The 22,184-nt window shown below is 45.8% G+C and overlaps 1 protein-coding gene and 1 pseudogene across 1 annotated transcript; both read left to right on the top strand.

Moving 5' to 3' along the window:
- Positions 1 to 2,382: 2,382 nt before the first annotated feature.
- On the top strand, positions 2,383 to 11,411 carry LOC118590527 (ribonuclease P protein subunit p29). The gene is made up of 7 exons (XM_036198439.1): positions 2,383 to 2,610; positions 4,653 to 4,705; positions 6,342 to 6,565; positions 7,675 to 7,752; positions 7,904 to 7,965; positions 9,480 to 9,581; positions 10,895 to 11,411. The coding sequence occupies exons 1-7, from the start codon at positions 2,604 to 2,606 to the stop codon at positions 11,029 to 11,031; spliced, it is 663 nt and encodes a 220-aa protein (XP_036054332.1). The 5' UTR covers positions 2,383 to 2,603; the 3' UTR covers positions 11,032 to 11,411.
- Positions 11,412 to 12,851: 1,440 nt separating this feature from the next.
- On the top strand, positions 12,852 to 14,932 carry LOC118591995 (annotated as a pseudogene).
- Positions 14,933 to 22,184: the final 7,252 nt, after the last annotated feature.

Genomic DNA, 22,184 nt, shown 5'->3' with positions numbered 1-22,184 from the left:
CTGCGAGATTTCACCCTCCTAAATGCTTAAGGGAAAGCTCCTTGTCTGTGTATCCAGCATGTTGGGTGTTAACAGCTTAGATGCAATATTGTAAAACATCAGAAATGGGTTGGGGATTTAGCTCAGTGGTAGAGCGCTGGCCTAGCAAGCACAAGGCTCGGAGTTCGATCCTCAGCTCAAAAAAAAAAAAAAATTAAGAAGAGAACTTCTGCCCTCCAGGGTTCTCCAATTGTGCTATAAGCCTGTATTTAAGACCTCCCTCCTTCAATAAATGGCATTCGGCATTCGGCATTCGGCATTCAAGAGAGAGAGAGAGAGAGAGAGAGAGAGAGAGAGAGAGAGAGAAGGAGGAGGAGGAGGAGGAGGAGGAGGAGGAGGAGGAGGAGGAGGAGGAGGAAGTCAAGATCATGATGGGGAAACCCGCAGAGATAGCGGACTGGTACTAATTGGAGTTTACTGACTCTGGACTGACAGTCCGGGGAACCTACATGGGACCGAACTAGATCCGTTGAATGTGGGTGACAGTTGTGTGGCTTGATCTGTTTGTGGTGTCCCTGGCAGCAGGACCAGGACTTATCCCAGGTGCATGAACTGACTTTTTGGAGCCCATTCCCTGTGGTGGGATAACTTGCTCAGCCTTGATACAATGGGGAGGGGCAGGCTCTCCTTCATCCTGGTATGCCAGACATTGTTAACTACCATGGGAGGCCTTACTGAGGAGTGGATGCGGGTAGAGTAGGAGGGAGGTGAGGAGGCAGGAGAAGGGGAGGGAGGGGGAACTGGGGTTGGTATGAAAAATAAAAAAAATTAACAAATAAATATACATAAAAATTGTAAATGTTTCACCAAAAACAATTATATGAGGTTATTTAGACTAATTTAGCCATTTCACAATATATAAATTTCAAAGTATTATTTTAAATGTCATAATTATATACAATTTTAGTCAAGTAATCTTTTACCATGTTTTAATCCCAGCACTCTCAAGAGGCAGGTGGGTCTCTGTGAGTTTGTGGCTAATTTGATCTACATAGCCAGTTCCAGAACAGCCAGGCCTACAACGGGAGACCTATTTCAAAACAGAAATCAAGTGTTCATTATTGAGTTCACATTTATGAGTCCCCAAAGGCACTTTTCACACACAGTCTTATACATGCTACACTAGTTTTAGGCCTTTGCAAATGCAACACATTTGGTGTCCATCCTGTTGTCAGGCTGGCCTCAAAGTCTAAAGCATATGTGTGTTACCATGCCCTGTACTGCTTAAGATCAAGTGGCACACAATTATCACACAAAGACATATAAAGCCTTTGTTTCTTAAACAAGGATGTGGTGCTCTTTGCCCAAGTTTCTCTGAGAATTCTTTTCCCACTTTAAAGGAGGTAGCACAATACTCAGTATTAAAAATCACCAACTAAAGAGAGCACAGAGCTGCTTTCTCTCACCCATCATCCAAGTTACATCCAGCACTCATCATAAATTAAGGGCAGTATCTCTGCAGAACCCAGGCAGGCTGAGAAGGCTGGGCTGGGCCTTTGTGTCGCAGATCTGCAGCCACGAGAAGCACTTTTTTGTCTTTTATCATACTGAGAGAAGCTAATGCTCCCAGTCTCCAGAATGCTTTCTGGGTTGGATGCAGTAAGAAAGGCCTATAAATTCCAAAGCTCCAGAATCTAAGGCAGGAATATTGATTATACTTTGGAGCTCAGCCTCGGCTACATAGAAAGTGTCTGGGCTACACAGGGGGAGACTTTGACTTCAGAAGAAAAAAAAATGTACAAAAGCAAGCATTCTGAGACTAAAGCCAGCTAAAGCTACTCTGTTTTACTCATAGGAAAGAGACCCTTAAATGAGGTCATAAAATTACATAGTCGCTTAAATAGAAGAAAATACCTGGCCACCATTACAAAAGGTAACTAGTAATCATGTGAGTGAATTCTAGGCCACCCAGGGACACATGAGTGGGAAAAAAATCTGGACGATGGTGGCTCATGCCTTTAATCCCAGCACACAGGGGCAGAGGCAGGCAAGTCTCTGAGTTTGAGGCCACCAGGTTTACAAGAGTGAGTTCCAGGACAGCCAGGGCTCTTACAAAGAGAAACCTTGTCTCGAAAAACTAAAAAAAAAAAAAAAAAAAAAATCCTTCCCTCCGTAGTCCCAAGCTCCCTCGCATCCACTCCATGACAGCTTGCCTCGCTATACTTCATTAACCCTGACCTGCAACTGGACTGTTCCGGCCAGGAGAGCCATAAACTGAAGAGGACACAAATAACAGACTTCACCCGCCACAGAACCGGCGCTTAGCTAGCCCCTCCCTCGGCAGCGGAGCTAAACCCAAGGCGCATGCACCGCCAGAGCCCGTCGCGCTTGGAAGGCGTCGCCCAAGGCGTCATATCCGAAATCCGGTCGCATCCATTGATGCCGCCTGGAGCAAGTCTGTGTACTGTGTGCATGTTGTTTCTTGGGCACAACGGATTTTTCCAGCGGAAAGGTAAACAAGAAAGAGTCCTGGTAGCTGAAAGCTGCTGAACAAAGCGAAGAAAGGGAAAGAGTGAGTGAGACCTGAAGGAGACGTCTCCAAAGCGCGCCGGAAGCGTCCGACAATGAAGGGTAAGCGGGATGGGAGACACGAAATTGGACCGGGATGACAGTACAGAGGGGCTGGAACAGGAAGCTGAATCAGGGATACCTGTCGCAACAGAGTCCCAAGACAATTTCCAGTACACAAAAGAAATCGAGGCCCACAGTGTGAACGGCCAGCACACTCTCTAAGCTAGGAATAGATGCCTGGATCGAGTGTGTGTTCTCCCCAGGGGAGCTAGGGCTGCTCAGGGGAACTGGAAGAGCTGGATCCAAGGCCTTGGCCAGACCTAGTCACTACCTGCCTAGATAACTGCTGCCAGGACCTGCTCCCCTCTACCACCTGGCTTTTCATCCTTTGTCATGTAAAAACCTTCTTAGGTGCAGTATCCCAAACCTAGGGAATTGGTATTTGAGCAGAAAAGAGATGTTCCAGGAAAGCAAGCACTGGAGCAGTATAAGAGAGGAGAGAGGATACTGTAAAGATTAAGACTCTGATCTGTTGATTTACACTCCTGCCCTGTCTTTTTATCAGAGATCAAGTGCCTTGGCATATCTCAACTTAAATATTATTTTGCACATAACTAGGAATAACTATGTTTAAAATTGCTTACAAAGGTTAATGAAATTAAAATAAATGTATACACACACCTATGAGTGTATATATGTGTTGTTTTAAATCAACTACTTGACAAGCAATGAGTGTACCAGAGTACATGTGTACTGCTGCAGAAAGATTTCCAACTCTGATTCTAGGCATCTGGGGTAGGTAAAACAAAGTTATTCCTATGCTCCCAGGCCTGCACATTAATCTCAATAAACACACTGAGTCTCAATCTGCAGTTGAAGGAAGAACTAGATTCTGTATGTAAAACTGGTTTGTTTACTTGGCCAAACATGTACTCAGGGAAGCACAAGAGAACAGAGGTGGGTTTTTGTTTCTTTGTTAATTATTGTTGCTGTTGGGATAAAGTCCACTATGTAGTCCTGACTGAGCTGGAAAGAGACTGTAAACAAGGCTGGCCTCTCCCTCTGAAGTGATGGGATCAACTGTGTGTGCTACCACACTCTGCTCAGAGACTAAATGTAGAGAGTGTAGTGTGAGGTACGTTTTCTGGTCATTTGCCCTTTCTTACCACATTTACAACTGTACTCTGTCCCCCAGTGCCACCGTGATGGTTTCCTCCAAACAAATAAGAAACAGAGGCATGGAGGTTTAGAGAGATTTTGGCATCATGCTGGTCGTATTTAGAATTTGCAGAAAGCCTGTTGTATTTTGTCTGTCAGGATACATTCCAATTTTATAGATTCTAAACAGTGAAAAATCTGTTTTAAACTTCTTATACTCAGCAAAATACAGTGTTTCAACCAACCACCCCCTAACCATTAACATCACTTTAGTTTTAGTGTCTTCGTTCCTTAGTGAGTAACTAAGCTCACTGCCCCAGCATAATTATAACTTGTATTTTCAATCACAACTACTCTAAATGTGATCCAGTGTGGAGGTTTTTTGCACTTCAGAGTTTGGAGTAGGAACTAAACCCCCATGTTTTAATAAGATCCCAGAGATTCTTAAACACATTAAGCTTTGAGAGGTGCTCTTTTAAACCTCATCCTAAGTATTTCTAGGACAAATCTGGCCAGAGGGAAGAGTTAAAAAGTATCTAAGATAGTTGTTTTGGTACATGTATGTAATCCTAGCAACTAGCACTTAGAAGCCTGAGACAGGAATATTGGGTGCTTAAGGCCATTGTAGCTACATAGCAAATTCTAAGTCAGCCTAGGATGCAAAGTGAGACTGTGTCTTTAAATACATATGTAAATAAGCAGCATTCAGTAGGGACCAGGGACATGGATCCATGGTGAAACACTTGCCTGGCATGCATTAAACCCCACTGAGTTTAATCCCCCAGCACTGCAGAGTAAAAGGATCATCCAAGAAAGCTTTGCCTTTTCATACTGACCAAGTATTCCATCTCTAAGTAAGTGTAGTTTCATACTTAGAAAAGCCTTGGATATTACACTCATTCCTAACAGGAAGTAATCTTCTATTTTTGTCCTTCATCCCCCAGCTGTGATTTACCATGCCTTTTCTCATAAAGAAGCCAAGGAGCACGATGTACAGGTACAGTCTTTCAAAGGTGGGCTGGGAGCCGTAGACTTGACAGCAAAGATAGTTCACTGTCTTCTAAGACTGGTCTAGCTGCCCTTTCCCATGGATTACTCTTCATCTTTACAGTCAGCATATTAAGCCCCATCGAGGTCTTTTGTGCTGATGTCTTCTTGTGCCAGGCCCCTGTCTTAGGGTACCAGAGTCAGCTCTGAGGGACTTGGACTCCTAGATTTCATGTCCACTCCATGGGGAATGACAGCCTGTGCCTACCTGAAACCTGACTAGCTCTTGCTTCCTGTGTACAGTGCTCAGGCCATTTCATAAGTGAATGTTACAGATTCTATCTGGATGCTTTAGCATGCTTTGTGAGTTGGGTAGAAGTGTCACCTGTCTCATAAAAAGCACATGTCCTACCAGGCTGTATGGCGCATGCCTTTAACCACAGTTCTTGGGAGGCAGAGGCAGGCAGTTCTCTGAGTTCAAAGACAGCTAGGAATAAACAGAGAAACCCTGTCTCAAAAAGCAAAAGAGAGAAGAAGAGGGGTTGGGGATTTAGATAAGTGGTAGAGCACTTGCCTGGCAAGCGCAAGGCCCTGGGTTCGATCCTCAGCTCCAAAAACAAAATAAAAAAACAGAGAGAGAGAATATCCTTGAAATCAAGATTTTAAAAGGCCTTGATTTTATTTCCCCATGAAAGAGAGACCACATATGTGTTTAAAAGAACCAAATTGTTCTGATATTGATGATGGATTGTTTAGCCATCCCTACTTTGAACTGCCTCAAAAATTGTGTGTTCTGTCTTTTTACCCCCTGCTTTAGCAGAGAGAGGGTATCGGCCACTGTTGATATGTTAACTTAAATAAAGCTGGCAGTTAGCCTCAGACTTGTTCTACTGTCTGGTTACTGCAAAAAGAGCCCAGCAAATGACCCAGCCAAGAGGTAGGTCCTCAGGAAAGATCACCACCCAGGTTGCAGCAGATGGAGGCCAAGTGAGGTGCCTGCTGCCCAGTGAAGAATAGACAGTTGATGCCCCAACTTGAGAGGTGCTGAAACTAGAGTGTCTCAAGACTGGGTACAACAGTGAAGTGGTTTCACCCGCTCTTCCCTAGGGTATTACAGTCCTGTGGATGAGAGTGAGTTGTGCCTGAGATACACTTCACGCTTTCTGCCTCTCCAACAGCAGCCCAATGGAGTCACAAGGCTGAAAAGCAAGAAAGGGGACTGTGATGCTCAGTGTCAGATTTCCTCCTGTGACCTACCTCAAACCCCAAGGCAATTTCCCCTAGTTCTGGAATGGCTCATTTCCCTAACAGCCCCAGCTCCCTTCCACTTCAAGCTAGTCTTGAGGTCATGACTTCTTAAATAACCTGTATCATCCATTTCTCAAGCTTCCTTCCCAACAAGGATTAGAGTGAATGCTCAGAGAAACAGGACAGGAAGTCAGTGTTTGACCTGGCTATAGTGTAGGACAGTGTCAGTTAGCATGTGAGTGTTACTTTTACATCTTGGCAGTTGTCTGTAGCAAACACTTGGAAGACAAGGAATTTGTAGCCTAGATCAGCATAGATGGTGGCTCTCAGGAACGGGATATGAGGGCCCTGGAGTATGAGACCAGAACAGTGAACCACACCACCATGTCTCTGAGCAGGACCTGGGAAGCCAGAGGGCTGAGGCCTTTGTGAGGGCCTTCCTGAAGCAGAGCATACCTCGCTGGAGCCAGCAAGACTGTGAGAGCCATCTGCAACGCAAGGCTGTGGTCTTGGAATACTTCACTCGCCAGAAGCCAAAGCAGCAGCAGAAGAAATCCAAAGGCCTCACTGCCAAACAGAGGAGAGACATGAGGCTTTTTGACATTAACCCAGAGCAACAGAGGTACACCCATCTTCCCTAAAGGCCTTGCCACTCATCATTGCCTAGTCTCTCTGTTCATGTGTGGACAGGGATTCCAGGGGCTCACTGGGCAGCCATGCCCCCTTAGTCTCAGGGTCTGCTCCTCCTTCTGCCACAAGGGGGCAGCCTCCCCCTACCAATGCTCTTATGTCCCAGCTTGGCCTCTAAAAGTCAGGCATTGGTGAGCCTGAGAACTTTGATCATTTAGTGTCTCTCCTAGGCTCACTAATAAGTGAGTCTGTTACACATAGCCACGGACTGTCTTGGCTTTCTAGAAAAGATGAACTGATATTTCTTAATATGGACTTTCCTGTAGCTTTTAATATCACTAGACAGAATCACCCACTCAAAGGTTACTGCCAAGGAGAGGTCCTGCCTACACATGTCTGAAGTTTCAGAAAGGAATGTATCACTGTCTTGTGGGAGGATGTCTCCCTTATGACAGTTCTGAGTGTGTGTGTACAGCCACTCTCTATAGGCTTTGTATAACACTCTATAGCCACATAGCCTCTATGTCCCAGAAGGCGTGAAAGAGTCACTTGCCCTGGGGATGCCCCCCTGGGGTCCTTGCAGGAAGTGCTTGTTGCAGGTTTGAGCCTGGTGTTCTTGACTCTGTGACTCTGGCTTTGTGTGAACGGGCAGGAAGACAAATGGTAATAGTCCCAGAGAAAATCTTTTGGTCCTCTACCTTCACCTTCCAGACAATCCCGCTACCTTACACAAACACCTACCTGGCCACCTGCACCTCCTGTAACAGTGGGTTAAACAAGGCTGATATTCATGTGTTCATTTCTCTTGGGAAAAGGAGTTTGAGTAAACAGCTCCTGGGTTGTTATGGCTGGTGCTACATTGCACCTTCAGATGTTCTTCCTGCTCTGAGCTCCCTCCTCAAGAGCATAAATTCAGCCTTGAGAAGGTTCTACCAAGGAAGAAATTGAGGTCCGAGGAGGGGAATGTACTTGGCCTTGGCCACATTGTTACTGAAACTTACACACAGTATCAAGTGCTCCCTCATGCTCATTCTCAGCCCTGAGCCCAGCTGTTTTGCTGAACACTGGAAATCCCAAGCTCATGTTTCTGACTTTATACAGATACAGTCTCTTCCTCCCTCTGCATGAACTCTGGAAGCAGTACATCCGTGACCTGTGCAACGGGCTCAGGCCAGACACGTGAGTCTTCTTTCTGAAGCCTGCCGTGGGATTAGACCCCAATTCTTGAGAGCACTAGAGATGCAGACTGAGAAACCATCTGGCTGTGGGTGTTTGAGATCCTGTTTGCTTTGTTACCAACATGTCTTTGTGGGCTCTCTTCACCACCTAGGCAGCCACAGATGATTCAGGCCAAGCTCCTAAAGGCAGATCTTCACGGTGCTATTATTTCAGGTAATTTCTATGAGAGCATATGGGGATCATCTGGGGACTGTTACTCAGGGGCAGTATTCAGCCTCTCGTCTGTCACTTGGCATTTCTGAGGTATCTCTATGTTACAAACAGTGAGGATCTAAGATGGATGTGATCTGACCTATCCTGGACCCTTATTAAATACACACTAAGTGCTCTCTGCATGTCATCAGCTCACACTGTTGGCACCTAGCCTCTAGCTGAGACTCTTGGGGACAGATTCTCACTCGTCATGGTTTCCAGGATTCTATCACCAGCGAATACCTTTCCCGTGACTGCCAGATTCATTCACCCCGTGGCACCCAACAGCTATCTGGACATCCAGGAGGCACCTCAAGCTACCTCTCTAACACAGAGCCCTTGGTCTCCCCTGAGGTCAGCTCTCTCTGACCTGGATTCCTCATCTCCGATACTGTTACATCTCTGTATCCAGTTTGTTTAGGCTAGAAACCAAGGAAGTACATTCACATTACCTCTTTCCTAATCCTCCACCTCAAGTCGATTAACACACCTAGTTCCTGAATATAACCTACCTCCAGCTTCCTCAAGTTGCTGTGGAAGCTTTTTCTCACCCTGCCCCAGCTCACATACTGTTTTATTCCCACATGCACCCCAGACTAAATACCCAGAATAAAGGCTGTCATCAGACTACCAACTGCCGCTTGCCTTTCTAAGCCTCTAGCAGCTTCAGATCCACTCAGAGTAAAAATCCTTGATGTCCTTGGGTGGCCTCTGTGTGACTTGCACACCTGGTACCTTTGCTTGGGTCCTTATCTCAACGAGGGGACTCTGCAGGTTCATTGAATGACTCTTGCTGTAACTCAGGTACCTTTCCTGATGTCACTTCCTGGGAGTCTACCACCACTAAAGTTTCCCCTTCACTCTCATTATTCTGTTGTTATTTTCCTCATAGCCATTATTAGTATCAAGAAATAGAATTTCCCATGTTTTGCTATACACTGTCCTCCACGAGAGCTTCAGCTCCACAGGAGCAGGATACAGGCCATTTCATTCAGTGTCCTGCTCCAGCACCTACATAGGCACATAGTTTGCTCTGAATGCTGAGTTCCTTGAGGCAGATAGGGGACTGCTTGTGAGGTGGCTCACCCCTCATCGCTGGGCAGCCCTCTAAAAGGACTACATTCCAAGAAAAGTTCAGGAAGCCCAGAAGTGAATAATGGATGTCCTGCCCATGGCACTTGCTCCATCAAAGCAACAAGTCTGGTCTTTGTTGGTTCTGTATAAGACCTCTTGGCTCCAGAACCCTGGCCAAAACCCTAAGGACATCTAAGAACAGCCTAGTGATTGCAAAGTCCAGGACAAGGAGTTGGGAAGCCTGGGCTCTTGCTGGCTTGGTCATTGTCCAGCTACAGAGCCACTATCCTCTAGGTACTCTCTTCCTCAGCTTAGAAGGGCCAGGTTCCCAGTCCCTAAGGCCAGGCTGTGACTGCCAGCACTACCCAGGCCTTACCCTCAACTGCTTTTCTCCTTTGCAGTCACGAAATCCAAGTGCCCCTCCTGTGTGGGGGTCACAGGAATCCTTCTGCAGGAGACCAAGCATGTCTTCAAGATCATCACCAAAGAAGACCACCTGAAAGGTGTGTATTGTGCCCCTCGGGTGTCAGATATATATCCCCTTCCTGAGGCTCCCACGTTCCACTTGGCTGTGGAGTCAAACAGGCTGCAGGTGCTTGCTATGTTAGGAACTCCAAAGAGAGAGGCTCCTTGTAGTTAGAGTTTTCCTGCCTGGCCCACAGTCAGGACAAATCTCTCTTACCCGCCAGTCCCACAGTCGCTCAGACCCAACCAAGAAAGCACACAGAAACTTATATTGCTTATAAACTATATGGCCATGGCAGGCTGCTTATTATCTACTTCTTTTATCTTAAATTAACCCATTTCTGTTAATCTACACTTTGGCACATGGCGTGTGGCTTACCAGTGTCTTTACATGTTGCTTCTCATGGCGGCATCTGGCGGTGTCTCCCTCCAACCTTCTACTTCCCAGCCTTCTCCTCTTCCTTGTCCCGCCTATACTTCCTGCCTGGCCACTGGCCAATCAGAACTTTATTTACACAGAGCGATATCCACAGCACTTCCCCTTTTCTTTTTTTTTTAAGGAAGGTTTTAACTTTTACATAGTACAATTACATATAACAAAACAATTATCAAGCAAGAATTACAGTTATAATATTAAAGAAGATATCCTATCTATCTTATATTTGTGAGTCTAAGGTACTTTTGAATCTTCCAAGATCCTGGTAACTGACCTTGTCCACAAATCCAAGATTCAAACAACAGTTGGAGGGTTTTGTTCTCATTTATCTGTTGATGCTGGAGATCAAGCCCAGGACCTCTCTGCTGATCCTGTGCTCTGGGCCTGAGCTACCCCCCACAGCCCTGCTTCATTGTTTTTCTGTTTCCCTGTATGTTCTTCTGCTCGCATTATAACGCTAAGGAAGTAGTGTAGAAGTTTCCCCACTGAGCACAAACCCAAGAACCAGTGCAAAACTGTATGGGAAACAGTCTAGAAACAGGTCTGGGAGCCTTCCCTTCTGGGAGTTGAGTTAATCACCTCAGAACCTGGGAAGTAGGCATTGAGTTATAGCTAGACTGTAAGTCAAATAACCCAGGGCTTCTTGGGTGCTTCTGGCTTGGGTCTCCTCATTCCCACACACTTCTTTTTTTTTTTTTAAGACAGTCTCATTATGTATTCCTGGCTAGCTTGGGACTTGCTGTGTCTACCAGACTGGCCTTGAACTCAGAGATCTGTCTGCTGCCTGCCTTTGTCTCCTAAGTGCTGACAATATAAAGTGGCCATCTCACTTACCTTGTACAAACGTGTATGAATAGTGTTCTACCTGAAAATGAATGCACTGTCTGTGTTGTTCCTCATCCTTTTTCTTTTCAGTTATCCCCAAGCTAAATTGTGTGTTCACCATAGAAGTGGATGGCTTCATTTCCTACATTTATGGAAGCAAATTCCAGCTTCGTTCAAGTGAGAGGTCTGCCAAGAAGTTCAAAGTAAAGGGAACAATTGACCTGTGAACTCTCTGCCACTGGAGACAGAAGTCGCTGGCAGCTGAGAACTGGAAATACTTTAAATACCCACTTTTTCATGAAAGCTTTCTGGCTGTGGCCCACCTGTAGTCCAGGGAAAGCAGAGTAGCTGAAGAACATTGAGCAACACAAGAAGAAGTCGGGGTAGAGATTTGCCTCTCCAGGGAGAAAAGACTAGCAGAAAATGCACCAGGACTAACCCTGGGTGATTTGAAGAAGGGGGCCGTTTAGGTTCTGTCTTTCATACTTTCCTGTGTTTCCCAAACATTCTGTGCTGAACTAGTTATTCTGTTAATAACAAAATACACTACAGGCATAAATGGGCTCAAATAAAGGAATCATTCTTGACTTTCTGGGTTAAAAGGGAAGGGAGTTGTGGCTCCTTCATCCCATGACCATCTACCACCTCCCATTGCTTTCACAGCATGGAACATCATGGATCTGACTGGAAGTCAGTCCTGCTCCAAACTCTGCACTGCCTACAGTTTGTTGCTCTCACACGGAGGCATTCGCTGCAGCAGTCAGAATGGAGCAGAGAGGCAGGTCTGCCAGTACCTGTTGGCTACTATTTGGATAGATTGGCCAATGTATCCAGCAATGATACCTTTGGACATCTTGGTTCCATTTTTGCTGCTGAAATTATAACTTTTCTACTGTGTAAGGCCAGATGAGGTCTTTCTGCACAAGGCCATTGGAACTGCAGGTCGGGGCCAGCTTGAGAAATGGGGGCTGGGGGAAGTCTAGCCACTCAGTGCCAATATTGGGGGGGCCTTGTCCATGAAACCTGGTTCAGAGGCATTAGTTGCCCCTTGCTTATAAGAAGTGTCTGCTGGCCAGCTCAGAAACTCACCCCGGTAAGTGGTGTGCTGGTGGTCAATTCCTTGGTGCCTTCTACTCAGACTAATACTGGATAGAAGAGGAATGAGTGAGCCTGATGTCCTTTATATGACAGGAAAACAGAAAGCCTACTCCCTCCCAGAAATCAAAGTGCACCCCCAAGTCCTAGAGACTATCCAGGCCCTGGTTTTATCTACATCATCTGGACATTCCTCATGGCACTGACCCTCATGTAATCATACAATCCTTGCCACCCAGGTTCAGGGCACACATGAGCCCTTAGTCTGAAAGTGATCATTGTCCAAGGTCTCATGGACTGGGAGATCTGAACCAGAAAGCCTGAGTCCAGAGTCATGTTTTTCCCAGCAGGACAGCTACAGGGATGTAAAGGAGACTGCTAAATATGTATATGTTCCTTATTTACCCAGCTCTCTACCAAGGAACTCTGTCTTCTGTGTAGAGACTGCTGTTCTACCCAGCCAAAAGTGCATGGGTATTACAAATTTGGAGCAGACCTGTTCATCCCTGCCTCTCTGTGATGTAAAGGGCACACTATGTTGCATAAACACAGTTGCTTCCCAGAAAAACTGCTGGTGCCACTTGCCAACTGAAACGTTTTTCTGCTGGCCCCAACTCAAGTTTCCATTGACTAAGGACATTCTCTCTCAGGGGAGACAATGTGATGCTCACCTGCCACAGAGTCTCTGCTCTTTGCCTTCGCTGGGATGTGCTGCTATTGTCTCCCTGATCTTCCCAGGGCAACAAGGTCCACAGCGTCCTCCCAGGCACTGGCCCTAAGGAAACTGCACTTGGTACTACATGTAACTGCATGGAGTATGGCTAGCCAAGTCCCCACACCTTCATGGTACTTGGCACTCATGACTCTGTCTCCAAGGAGCAGGACTGTGGTAGAAATGAGATTTGTGGTGTAGAGAGCCACATGTAACAACCAGCTCTGTTGAATGTAAACCATGCACTACAGAAACATTGGCCCCAGGGAGAACATCATAGAAGGCAATGGGAAAAGCAGTTGGCACCTCAAGAAAGGACTCAGACTGCTGTCGAGATTAGGTTGTGCTAACGTTTCTTCCTGATGGCTCAACAGCCACCTCTCACTGTTCATATGGTCCTCAGGAGAAGGGAGCTCTAGTGTGTCTTATAATGATACTGGACCACTGAATTAACATCTCATCCTGTGGCCCATTCATCCTTAGTTACTTCCTTAAAGATCCCATCTCCAAATAGTCATGTTGGAGGTTAGAGCTTCAACATAGGAATTTGAGGGGGGGTTAGTGTACACCTCAGTAACAACTGTGAAATGTTCCTAATTAGAAAAGGTTGGCTATACTTCCCAGGAAGATGGGAATATCTGATCTGCACCCCATACATAGAATGGCTTGGGATTCTCTGGTGTTTCTTTAGTTTATGGTATGTGTGGGCCACCAGCCAGCTCAGCCTAACTGCTGGACTCCAAGCTCCTTTGACTTTAACAGCACACACAGTATCCAGACTCCTGGAGTTATCAGCAGCCAAACTCCTCCCTCCTTGTTCCACTAGGGACAGCACAGTCTGATTGTAGATGTGTAGAGTGATGGGGTGGTTAATGTCAACATGACTGGATTGAAATGCTTTAAAAAGTACACTTCTTCCCTGGCCCAAGCCTGTGTGGTGGGCATGCCGAGGTCATGCCGAGGGGTGGGCATGCCGAGGTCTCTATGTGCCTGAGGCCGAGAGGCTGCCCTGGCCGACATGAGTGTCAATCAATCCAAGCTGCCAGGCGTGAAAGAAGTGTGTCAAGATTTTGCTGTCCTGGAGGACCACACCCTGGCTCATGGCCTTCAGGAAAAAGAGATTGATCATCATTTGGGATCAAACACTCAGCAGAACTGTCTGGTCCAGCATGATCTTTAGGTGGCTAAGCAGCTCCAAGAGGAAGACCTGAAAGCCCAGGCTCAGCTCCAGAAGCACACTACAAAGACCTTGAACAGCCTGGTTGTGAAATTGCTCAGGAAATTCAGAAGCTGACTATTGAGGCTGAGAGACAACACCTTCAGGAAAAGAAGGATGAGGACAAGAAGAGAAAAAGAGGAAGAAGCACATTCCAAAGCCTTCTGGGGGCAGCGCTTTTGGAGATGGCTACTATTATGAAGATGGAGGAATGAAACCAAGGGGAATAAAAGAAGCTTTCTGGGGGCTGGAGAGATGGCTCAGAGGTTAAGAGCACCAACTGCTCTTCCAGAGGTCCTGAGTTCAATTCCCAGCAACCACATGGTGGCTCACAACCATCTGTAATGAGATCTGGCGCCCTCTTCTGTGTACATAATAAATAAATAAATCTTTAAAAAAAAAGAAGAAGAAGAAGAAGAAGCAGCTGTCTGTACTCCTGCACTAGTGACCCACAGGGATCAGGAATGGTATGATATACTTAAATTGCCCGGAAATTGCAAGAGGGAAAACTTCTGGCTACACATGTGGACATAAGAGCAGCTCAGAGTTGCCCAGGATGAAGAAATTGCTTGACTTTTGATAGCTGAAGAAAAGAAAGCTTCTAAGAAAGCCAAAGATGGAGAAAAGTCATCTTCGGACAAAAGGAAACATGACCCTGAGTGCAAGTCTAAAACAAATTCAATGCATGCAAGTCCAAAGAGAATGAAGAAGCACACCATCCCAAGACTGACAGGCCATCACTACCACCACCACCACCTACAGTGATGGGCCTTGAGGATCTGGACCATACCCATTTTACAAACCAGCACAGTGCCGCTCGTCATTTCTCATAGTCCTCACATAAAGGTTTTCATAATTAGCAGTATATCAAAACAAAAAAAAAATGGAATCTGCCTTGAAAATGGACTTGCTGTAGCAGATATTAACTGAATGATACAAAATACATTCCATGCTGGCTGTTCTCCTATGTGCCATTCCTGGGAGGTACTCTCAAAAACAAACAAACAAAAAAACTACACTTCTTGCTGTGGCTTTGAGGACTTTGCATAGAGGATTAATAGAAGAGAAAGTAGGGAGTACTCTTGAATGCATTGGCACAGGAGATTACTTCCTAAATATAACACCAGCAGCACAGACACTGAGCACAACAATTAATAAATGGGACCGACCTCTTGAAACTGAGATGCTTTTGTAGTGCAAAAGACATGGTCAATAAGACAAAAAAACAGCCTACATAATGGGAAAAGACCTTCACCCACCCCACATCTGACAGAGGGCTGATCTCCCCAGTATATAAAGAACTCAAGAAACTAGACATCAAAATACTAAACAATCTAATTAAAAAATGGGCTGAAGAGCTTAACAGAGAATTCTCAAAAGAAGAATCACAAATGGCTGAAAGACATTTAAAGAAATGCTCAACATCCTTAATCATCGGAGAAATGCAAATCAAAACGACTCTGAGATACCACTTTACACCTGTCAGAATGGCTATGAGCAAAAACACTGATGACAGTCAATGTTGGAGAGGATGCGGAGCAAAGGGAACACTCCTCCACTGTTGGTGGGAATGTAAACTTGTACAACCACTGTGGAAATCAGTATGGTGGTTTCTCAGAAAATTGGGAATCCATCTCTTCCAAGACCCAGCCATACCACTCTTGGGCATATACCCAAGCAAGCTCAATCATACCACAAAGATACATGCTCAACTATGTTCATAGCAGCACTATTTAAATAGCCAGAACCTGGAAACAACCTAGATGCCCGTCAACTGAAGAGTGGATTAACAAAATGTACATATGCACAATGGAGTACTACTTAGCAAAGAAAAACAATAACAGCATGAAATTTGCAGGCAAATGCATGGAACTAGAAAATATCATCCTGAGTGAGGTAATACAGTCTTAGAAGGACAAACATAGTGTGTACTCACTCATAAGTGGATTCTAGATATAAAGCAAAGAACAATCAGACTGCAACCCACAGAACCAGGGAGGCTATATAGCAGGGGGGCCCTTGGATGACTGTGGCTTATAATAAGTTTTGGTTTTATTCAAAAAAAAGAAGAGAGAGAAAGTGGTGACTCAAATAGTGGAATGGCCTAAAATGATTGTAGTAGGACTACCTTGTCGCATATATAGAAGTGACTTTTTAAGGCATGTGATTGAGATTTTTTTCTTTTTTTGTGTGTTTTGTTTTGTTTTGTTTTGTTTTTTGTTTTTCCAGACAGGGTTTCTCTGTGTAGCTTTGGAGCCTTTCCTGGAACTCACTTGGTAGCCCAGGCTGGCCTCGAACTCACAGAGATCCTCCTGCCTCTGCCTTCCGAGTGCTGGGATTAAAGGCGTGTGCCACCACCGCCCGGCAAGATTTTTTTCTAGCTTTATATTTTTAGCTTTCCTAATATGTGCTACTATCTAGGCCTCTAACTATGTCTATATCAGATACCACACAGGATTTAAATAAAATGTCCATCTTTATCATAAATAAAAAAAATAAAAATGGGGAAAAAAGCTGTTTCCCAATGTCACATGTATGACCATTTATGTTCTCTGGGTTCCAGTGACAAGAAAATGACAGTGCAGAGCTTGCAGGAGACTCCGTCCCTTCTGATCCAGATGGGAGCCACCCCCTCTTTCCACCCAGTGTAACCTTTCTTTCCCATTCCATATATTTTGTCATCATTGAGAGGAAACTTTAAGATGAAAGTGGCAATTGAGGTGTCAAGTCTAGAAAGTCAGAAATAGCAGAAATAGTTCAACAGCAAAGGCAGCATCAGGGTTTTAGTCTGAGTGCTGACCAACCATGGGTGCGTGTGTGTGTGTGTGTGTGTGTGTGTGTGTGTGTGTGTGTGTGTGTGTGTGTGTGTGGTCTGAGAGGGTTTCATAATTGTCACCTTCATCATTAACACTTATGGGCTAAAGGCAGATGTGAGATGTTTTGACAGCTGGTCAGGAAGTAGATGGGGAAGGCCCATTGCTCAGGTGCAATGGTCTGGATCTTGAATGTCCCTCGAAGGTCCATGTCTTAAAGGCTTGGTCCTTGTGGGGGCGCTCTAAGCAATGGAACCATTGGGATGTGGGGATGTGGGAGAAGTTAGGTTATAAAGAGGAGTGTGAGACCCTGGCTCTTCCTGACTTGCCTTGCTTTGCGGCTTATGAGATGAGCAGTGCTTTCTGTCTCTGCCACTGAGCACAGCTGCCATAAACCCAAAGCAGTGGGGCCATGAGCCCTGGAATGAGAGCCTTCAGAACCATGAGCTTCAGTGTCCTCTGCTTTGGACTTTGTGTCCCAGGGCTGGCAGGGCTCTGGCTATGTGTAGTCTTTGGGCTCCCTCCTCCTGATTGGCAAGTGTTTTTTTCTTTTTTCCTCTTCTGGGACTCATTAGCTTACCAACTCTTGTGGCTCTTGCTTGTGTCCTGTAGCCTTCCTATGGCTGTCATTCTGAATATAGCAAAAAGTTGTCACTGATACCAACCATTGCTTGGAGAATAATGCTGTACTATTCACACACAGCCTTGGATTTGTCTGGATCTCTGTGAGTTCAAAGCCACACTGGAAAAAACCGAGCCAGGTATGGTGGCACACACCTTAAATTCCAACACTAGTTAACCATATAAGTGTGCAGGTCTGTACAGACAGACAGGAAGAGGAAGTGATGTAGCTGGACAAAGCAAATCAGATGGCAGAACAGCAAGGCATATAGGCATGGGTAGACAGGAAGTAGCTTGCTCTTTGGAAACTGCAGAGTTGCTGAGGTAAGATTAGCTGTGGCTTTCCCTATTTCCCTGATCTCTCAGGTTTTCACCCCCTATATCTGGCTCCCTGTTTGTTTGTTTGTTTGTTTGTTTTAAATAAAACCATTTCGAAATTCATCTACAGAAGCATGTTTTCTCAACTGAGGTTCCTCTTCCCAGATAATTATAGCTTGTGTTGAGTTGAAAAAAAAAAAAAAAAAAAAAAAAACCCAGGACAGCCTTTCCCCATTCCTTTCTTATTTAAAGGATATGTCCAAGAGGACATGTGTCCCTTAGCTCTTTTCAGAGACCCAGAGGCCACATGAAGTAGGGCAGAATTGCATACAACTACTAAAGAAGATGTGGATAGTCAGATGAGGATCCCATGACTCCCTTACCCCCTCCTTCCAAGCCCCCCATCACCAGCTGTGATGATCTTTAGAGAGCAAACCCAGCTAAACTCGAAGATGGATGTGCTTTGGCTGAGACTAATCCTGTGAAATAAGATTATAGCTTTATAGTCTACAGATAGAGCACTTGCCTAGGTTCCGAGATACTGGGAGCAAGGGGAATCATCTGTAGAAGAACCATGAAGAGTTCTACTAAGTGCAGGCTTAGCAGATATCTGAAAAAATTTAACCATTGCCCTGGTAATCTTATCCCACATGGTAGGGCCCAGGCTACTAAGGGCCTTTGCCTAAGAACTGCAATTTAAAGCAAGAAAATACCAAGTCCAAAGGAATGCAGTATGTCACCAAATACATGATCTTCCACCTCTCAGAATATTAGCTCTTTCTCTACCCTGGACCTCTAGAGACCAGGAGTTCAACAATGTCTCATTCATTAGGGTGTGATTGCTTTGAATCTACTGGTCCCCACCCCATAGGTCATCCCCAGTTTAGTGAGTAAGGCAGTGACTAGTAGAGATGGGGCCATGAGACTGGAGTGGAACAGGAGACATGCCTATGTCCTGTGGGAACCGACCTTACGATGAGGCCAGACATCTACACTAGAGTAAGGCAGGCAGGAAAACTGGCATGGGGTAGAACCTAGGGGGTACACAGATAAGGTGCAATTGGAAGCTTCAGGCTATGAGTGGGCTGGGAAGAAGCCAGGGAAAAGTGAACAAGAATGGAGGGGTGAACCAGAGAGACCAGGACAAGGACCATAAAAGACCAGTGAGGAGGTGGCTACACCTCTGAGGGATGGATATCTGTAGCCTAGACTAGGGTTAGCATTGGAGGCTCTCTTAGTTAGGGTTTCTTTTCTGAAACAAAACACTATGACCAAAAGGCAAGTTGGGGAAGAAAGGGTTAATTTGGCTTACACTTCCACTTTGCTGTTCAACACTGAAGGAAGTTCGAACAGGGCAGGAGTCCTGGAGGCATCAGCTGATGTAGAGGTAATGGAGGGGTGCTGCTTACTGGCTTGCTTCCTATGGCTTATTCAGCCTGTTTTCTTATGGAACCTTGGACAACCAGCCCAGGGATGGCACCACCCACAATGGGCTGGGTCATCCCACATTAATTGAGAAAATTCCTTACATCAGTTTTCATGGAGGCGTTTCCTCAGCCAAAGCCTCTTCCTCTCCAATGACTCTAACTTGTGTCAAGTTGACACACAAACCAACCAGAACAGAGGCACACAGAAGCGTGGTTTTCTTTGTTGTTTGTTTGCAGTGCTGGAGACTAAACCCACGGCCTTGACCCTGAAGGTGAACACTGTATCCATGACCTATACTCCCAGCCTTCTTTTGATTTTTGCTTATTTGGTTGGTTAATTGGCTTTGATTTTTTTCTTTAAGTAGGATCTCTCCCTTGGTAACCCAGGCTGGCCTGAAAATTACTTATCTAGATCAGGCTGGCTGCGGAATGCCAGATCTTCCTGCCTTAGCCTCACAAATGCTAGGATTATAGGCATATTATAGGTGTATCCATCACAGCCATCTCAGAAATAGTTGTGAGGCATGAAATTAATACCCATGAGCAAGGTTTCAGAAGCAATCTCTGCCTCTTTGAACCTCCGTGTACCCACAATGAGGTGGCCCAAAGGAGGACGGGCTTACTAGGGCAGACATGCATTATAGGCTGGTGGATGGAGAGGCCCTATTGCCATCAGACCTGAAGGGGTGGGGACAGGCCTGCCACTAAGAGTTCAGAGAAAATGGGTGTGGGAAGGGAGGCAGGAGAAGCCTGTTAGGTCCCAAAGATCAGAATCAAGGTGGGCCCAGCTGAGTGGTACCAGAAAAGTGGGTCCTTGCCTGTCTTGGTTTTGTGACCTTAGGCATGCCACCATGGTCCTCCTGGTATCTCAGCATCATTTTTAAAATAAAAACTGTGAGAGAAGTGTGTAAGGGATAAAGTTCTTGTGGATTTACCCAAGAATTGTGGATCTATAGCACTGTCTTCCAAACCAGGGACCAGGCACTTTCCAAAGCTGTCCCTGTCACAGCAAACTCCAGCTGGTCCTAAGAAGTCCACACTGGTGGCCCATTTGCTAGCTGAGGACACAGATGCATCTACCTAGAACCAATGTAACAGTGGGTGGGTCACATGGCTAGACCTCTCTCTCCCAGATCATCTGTGTCTCCAGAACTTAAACTCTCCCTGAGTTTAAACCCCATTAACAAGATAGAACCAACACTATTTTCTGCAAGGCAGGAACCCCTGCCAGCTCCAGGCTCCTACCTGTGTTTGCTACAGGATTTACAGACTGCAATAAAAACCATTGAAAACTCTATTATCCTACAGCCTAATTAATGTAACAGACAGTTACAGTCCACTCACTGATGCTTATGTTACTCTATGGAGGCCCTGACAGCTAGCTGCCTGGGCCCAATTCCAGGAGCTTTTTATGGTGGCAGACCCTCCTTGGCTGTGTTGAGTAAGACATAGCATAGCTTTGAATAGTGAAGACAGGGGGACTTGGGCTCATGGAGTAGGGCAGCTCAAGCTGAGTCTGGAATCTTGTCACAGCTCAGTCCTATGCTGGCTCTTTTCTTTCTGAAGAGGTCTGAACTGCCCCTCAAAACACATGTGGCCATGTTCCCCTTTGGGGCAAACAACGAAAGTGCTTCTCCCCCAAGTCCCACAGGTCTGCACATCTGGCTCAGTGCCTCCTCTCCCTTCCTCATACCAGGCTTCCTTTTGTCCTTTAGCTCAGATGAAGCTGCCAAAGTGATTAGGGTTGCCAGAGTCCTGAACCAACCAGGGTGACTGGTTCAGCAACACCAGCTTCAGCTTGGTTCCAAACATGAGCCTGGGATTTCTTCCTGCCAAGGGCCTATGTCTTCATCTCTTCAGGATGCTGTCACAAAAGGATCACAGCTCAGGTAGCTTATAAAAGACTTTTGCATGGCTCTGGATGCTGGCAAATCCAAGGTCAAAGTTTTGAGAGATTTGATATTGAGTAGGGCCCCATTAAGGCAGCTGTCTGGCTGAGATCTCACATGGCCAAGGACCAATGTGGTCTCTGAGTACTCTTTCATGACACAGTGCTCACCAATCATGACCCAATCTCCCCTAAAGGCACTACCCCCTCCTTTGTTGTTTGTTTCTGAGACAGGGTTTTGCAATGGAACTCTGACTGGACTTGTAATTTGCTGTGCAATCCAAAATGGCCCCAAACTCCTGTCAATACTCCTGCCTCAGCTGAGTATCCAGACTTGAAGCACCACAAACAACCAAATCTCCTAACACCATCCATCAGTTTGAGTCTTGAAAGTCCCCTATGGGCTCATGTGTTTGATTACCAGTTCCCAGGTGGAGGTGCTATTTTGGGAGTTCTGAGCTTTATAGCCTGGCTTTGCTTCCATCTTGTGCTGTCTGCATACAGGTCTGCACCATGTTAAGTAACAGCCACAAGCTCCCACCACACACACCAAGCTGCCCCTTCTCCTCACTACATTGCTGTGAAATAAATGTGAATCATGCACTGAAACAAACTATCCTTCCCTTCAAGTGTTTCTGTCAGGTATCCTGGTCACAATCACATAAAGGTCAATTGTCACATTTGGGGATGTGACATGTGAGTTTTGAGGGAACTCAAGTATTCAGAGTTCAGCAGTCTGTCTAGCTTCTGTCAGTGCCTCAGAGGAATGGATGCTGGGTGTCACATTTTAGGGAGCCCTTGCCATCCCCTCTAACTCAGCCTATCCCCTTCTCTTAGAAACTGACATTTGATGGCCAACCTGTTCTCATCCGTGGGTGAAGGATTGGCCTTGAAGCAACTGTTCCGCTCCACCTGCTCTGTTCTCATATGGTGCTCACAGGAAAGTGTGAGGCTGGCCTCTCTCAAGAAGAGCCTGTGTCCAGCTCAAACCTGTAGTTAGAACCACTGGGGAGTACCCAGAACAATGCCAAATTCCAGGCATCACTGCATCTCCAAAATTAAACCAAAACTGCTGGGGCATGGACCCTAACATCTATATTCTTTCAATTAACACAGCCTTCATAAACCATTCACTTCTATGAGCCTGTGGTATGGGTCATGCTTGTAATCCCAAAGCCTGACAGCCTGAGACAGGGAGAGCATGCATTCAAGGCCAGCCTGGGCTACATAGTGAGATGCTGTTTCTGAAAACCAAAGGCAGGAATGTGGCAAGATTATGGGTTCCACCCC

Source organism: Onychomys torridus, chromosome 1 (genome assembly GCF_903995425.1).
Source record: "Onychomys torridus chromosome 1, mOncTor1.1, whole genome shotgun sequence".
NCBI lineage: Eukaryota > Metazoa > Chordata > Mammalia > Rodentia > Cricetidae > Onychomys > Onychomys torridus.
Note: the sequence above shows the minus strand (reverse complement) of the source record. Positions and strands in the feature narration are given on the sequence as shown.